This window comes from Talaromyces atroroseus (assembly GCF_001907595.1).
Source record: "Talaromyces atroroseus strain IBT 11181 chromosome Unknown scaffold_18, whole genome shotgun sequence".
In the NCBI taxonomy this organism is placed as follows: domain Eukaryota; kingdom Fungi; phylum Ascomycota; class Eurotiomycetes; order Eurotiales; family Trichocomaceae; genus Talaromyces; species Talaromyces atroroseus.
Genome location: NW_017971450.1, coordinates 334122 through 338674, shown reverse-complemented (window position 1 = coordinate 338674; position 4553 = coordinate 334122). Strand labels below are relative to the sequence as shown.

Here is a 4553-nt window from a genome sequence, read left to right as displayed (position 1 = left end):
GCTTTAATATATTATCTTTAATCTTCTATAAATATATAATATATATCTTATAGCTTTTAGAGACATCGGGTGGGTGGTGGGGTGGGTGGTGGATTACGTTATTCTAAATTAACCATTGTAGGCATCAGCGACGAGCCAAAAGATTTCAGGTGACCAACTGTTGAATGCCCTCGCCCTCCCTTTCATTGAGGCATCCCACTTTGTCTGACCACAACTACATGCCGCCATTGAGGTCTAACTAACAACAGTGCGCCTCTAGGAGCGTCTCGTGAAAACCAATTGGCACCCATCCTATGTTGAGAATTAGCACAAGCCACAAACTGGAACAAACAGCAGAAAATGAGTCAATAGTAAGTACTTACCATCGGAAACAGCGTGGCAAACACCCTAATCTCCTCCGACCTCTCCGTAGCATGGTGATTCCAATCGAGCTCAAGCGCAGCTTTGCCAATCATGCCTGCCATAGACAGCGGTACATACCTCCTTGCGAGGCAGTCATGCGGCCCCGCACCGAAGACGAGCCAATTTTTGGTCTTGGACTCGGCATTCCCGGATATCCAGCGCTCGGGATCGAAGACATCGGGGTTGGGGTAAATATCCGGGTCGTGTAGAGCTGGGTAGCAGGACGGGATGATCATGGAGCCCTTGGGGACGGTGTAGTTGGGCGTGACAGGGAAGTTCTTTGTTGCAAGGTAGGGAACGAAGATGACCGGTGGTCTGTGGCGGAGGAGCTCTTTGATGACTGCGTTGGTGTAGGTGAGCGACTGCAACATGAGGAGATCGAAGGGTTTGTTCTTATCACCGCCCCGCGCGGCCAGGTTCTCTTCTCGCAATCGATCCAGTACATCGGGCCGCTGGGCGAGGACTTGGAACAGCCAAGTTGTAGCACTGCTAGACGCATCCTGAGATGCAAAGAGGAAGGTGAACAGCGTCTCTCCGATCTCCTCGTTCGTGAATTCGCGGATCAGATTCGTTGGTTTCTCTACATCCGTCTCCCCCGCAGCGATTCTCTCGCGATATCGCTTGGACTCCATCATGTGGAGCACCCAATGGTCCACGATGCACGTGGGCGTCGCGCCTGTCACCATGTTTGCCTTGCACGCAGCCGCACATTTAGTGAACTCGACATGGACAGCATCGGCCGTCCGCTTCCCCAACCAGGGCTTGGTGAACGGAATATACATTGACAGGGGGATGTTGACCAGCTCAAGGGCGGCAGTAGCAAGGTAGAAATCGTCGGCGATCTTCTTGACGGCGTCCTGGGATATGTAATCACCGAAGAAGGTGCGGCACGAAAGCGCACAGTTGATCTCGCGGAACATGGTCATGAACGCCATTGGCCGCCCCTGATTCGCTTTGCTGGCGGCAACGAACTTGTCGAAGTAATCGGTCAATACCTTCTCTTGGACCGGGAGGTAGGTGTCCATGGCCTTGTTAGTGAACAGAGGAGTCAATCCCCTCCGGTACTCGGCGTGGGCTTTACCCTGAAGAAAAACCCATGCTTTGTGGCCTATGATATCTTTTGCAATCGGCACTATGCATGGCTCGGCGTATGAGGGCGACTTGAAAACCTTGTGGGCTAGGTCTCGGTCGGAGGCGAGGACGACGAATCTGCAATGTAAGGTGTGAGCAGGGGCGCTTGCACAGGCTTGTTGAGTTCTGACGAGATGACAATGGACGAGAGCACATACTTGTGGAAGATGGATACACAGCTGAGAGGTCCACTCGCCCACTGTGTAAGATACGCTTCGAACTTTGGATGGAGTGCTTGGAGAAACGGGCCCGTGAGCGGAATCTTGAACGGAGGTCCAGCGATGGGACCCTTTCGCTTGATGTACATGACTAGAGACGGCGTCAGCTGGATGAAGTATCCCATGGACTCTACATCCCCGGTTACCTTGGTCATAGACCACCACGCCAAGCAGAAAAGTCACGACGTATTGCCAGGTGGACCAGCCCGCAAGAAAATCCGGCAGAGCGCCTTGCAACTGGGAAGTGCTGAAAGGCCATGTCAGCAGCAGCTCAGGCTGAGTGCTGGACGTGTTGACGATCTCGGCAGCCATATTGGAGTCCATGATGGTAGAGGCAAGCTTCCCAGCTTCTGGCCAACAAGAAATGGGTACTCTACGCCTTTCTTATAAGGCGATGGGGTTGGTCTTCCGGCCCGCGGGTGGATCTCCACGCTGTTGGAACGATCTAACAAGGGGCAACAACGCTGTGAATCTCGCGAGATCCACTGTCAGGCCCAAGTTTGTTTGCGAGGCCTTACAAATTCTGTACTAATGACAGAGTTCTCTTCCATCCGTGATTTGAAGTCAGATCGCATGGTATACACGCTACCGAATTAGGACTAGACTCCTAAAGTTCGACGGCGGGCTCTAGTCTTCTTTTGTTCAGGGCTTGATGCAGTACATACATAGTGGCCTGAGGGCTAGGACATATAGACCAAGCCTATTCTGGCCAATTAGGTGCATCTCCGAGCATACCATATTGGATTACAATGGCGTTAAAACTAACTGTTGAGTTAATTAGTACCAGCATCAATGATGAGAGCGATTGGCAATAACATTGTGCTTGGTCTCAAGAACAACAACGAGTAACAGAAGAAAGACTGGACTGACGTAAAGTAGGTGGTCTCAGTCGTTGGGACTCTCGCATGAAACTATCCATTTTCTTCATGTCGGCCAAGGCTTGTTTGGTATAGCCTCCCTTGCGTAGGACCTCCAGGGCCTCCTGTCTCAGCGGCTCAACGTATTCTGGGTGAGCACAGAGATCGAACAAGACCTGTGCTACATCAATGACGGTCGAGGGACCAGACCCGAGGTATGTCACCATCAAACGCTGCACTGTTGTCTCGACGTCATCGTGGATTTCCTGGCCTCCATCCATCAGGTGCTGTAGGAAGTCGTTGGGCTTCTCATAACTGGGATCCTCCTGCTCACGTCGACGACGTTCGCGTATGAGAGGGATGATCATGCGCTTTGCCCTCTTGAGAGCCTAGTCCATGCCCTAGCTGGTAGGGAGGAGGCGGGCGACGACGGGTTTGGCCCAATCGGGGAAACGCGCAGGAGAAAGTTATGCTTAAAGCCGTTCTCCGAGTAGCTGATAGCTGTCAACAGGTACTCTTCATCTTCTGCTAGCTCGGTGACGAATTAGGTGGCCACGCCTCTGTGGACCATTTGACGGGCCAGGTGCAAGGCATTGACGCTTGTCCACTCCTTCTCTGTTGCGGGCAGCTCATGTGGCAGGTATTTGCGGAATTGTTCTTGAACTAGGGGGACATATAGACCGAGTTTCGGCGTCAGTCGTGACGTGAGCATCCGCGATTGCAAACTGTGTCGGAGATGACGGCAGTGATTGAGTGAAGCCGCTGAAACGCATCCACGATGGCCATGTTGAGACTCAGCTTCTCAGGAGGCATGCTCGCGAGTTCGGTGAGGTATTTATTGGGGACAATAAGGATGTCGTTACCCGACACTTTGAAGAAGCTGTCCTTGTATTTTTCGTAGGATAAGGGCTGGGCCGTTTCGGAAGAACTGCCATCTTGCCGGAATCATGTGTCTGTACCCCACGTGTTATTATTGTTTGACTTTCTTATATTTTTGGTGTTATTAGGTTATTCTAATTATAATAATATTCTAAATTAGGCTTTTCTTTTAATCTAGGATTTAGAATAAAATTAATTAGCAATTATTTCTTTATTATATATGAATTTTCAAATTGTAAAGCTTCTAGGATATAAGATCTATATATTTTATTAAATCTTATTTTTAGAGAAGATAAAGCAGTTTATAATTCTATAATTTTATATAAAGAGATTTTAAAAATCTTTAAAATCTTTTCTAAAGTTTGATTTTATAATTTTTGAAATTTATATAAATAACTAAATTGATTTTTTTATTAAATAGGGATTTTATAATTAGCTATAATAATTATATAAATAATATATAATTGTCTTATAACTTAAAAAGATAATCCTCTTTTTATATTAGAAAGTCTTTTTATTTAATGAAATATCCTTATTACTTTAGAAACTTAATTCTTAATATATTCTTTAAAATTTAGCTTATAATTAATAATAAGCTTAAGCTATTTGATATATTCTTTTAATTTTATTTAATTTTTATTAAATTTAATTAGAAATTTTTAATTTTTTAAGTTTAATTTTTTTTAAAAGAAAATAGATTAATCCTATTTTTTCTTTATTAAATTAAATATTTTTTTGCTCTTCTTTTTAGATTAAATAAATAATTAGTTTTTCTAGTATTTTATAATTTATTTTAAATACCTTTTGAGCTTATTTTTATTTTAATATTATTAATATAATTAGGAAAACAGGCTTTTTCTAGATATATTTTAACATCTATATTATTATTTATATTTTCTAAATTTTTTTAAAAATTAAATAGAATAGAAATATAAACTAAAACTAATATTACTAAAAAAGATAATCCTTAAGGTATTTTAATAGTTATAGATATATTTTAACTTTTATTATTATCAAATAATAGTTCTATTTCTCTATTAATTAAAAAGGATATTATTTAATTTAT

General features: G+C 44.0%; 2 protein-coding genes across 2 annotated transcripts, besides 2 other annotated features; both read right to left on the bottom strand.

The window, feature by feature from the left end:
* Positions 1–255: 255 nt before the first annotated feature.
* Positions 256–2075, bottom strand: UA08_09171 (Cytochrome P450 61; the record flags this gene model as incomplete). Its single annotated transcript, XM_020264156.1, has 4 exons — positions 256–291; positions 363–1611; positions 1692–1842; positions 1898–2075. The coding sequence occupies 4 exons, from the start codon at positions 2073–2075 to the stop codon at positions 256–258; spliced, it is 1614 nt and encodes a 537-aa protein (XP_020115709.1).
* Positions 2076–2431: 356 nt separating this feature from the next.
* Positions 2432–2494: a repeat region (Identified by RepeatMasker using a combination of RepBase library and repeat library created with RepeatScout).
* Positions 2452–2976, bottom strand: UA08_09170 (hypothetical protein; the record flags this gene model as incomplete). Its single annotated transcript, XM_020264155.1, has 2 exons — positions 2452–2516; positions 2622–2976. 2 exons carry the CDS (start codon positions 2974–2976, stop codon positions 2452–2454), a joined length of 420 nt encoding a protein of 139 aa, XP_020115710.1.
* Positions 2528–2593: a repeat region (Identified by RepeatMasker using a combination of RepBase library and repeat library created with RepeatScout).
* Positions 2977–4553: the final 1577 nt, after the last annotated feature.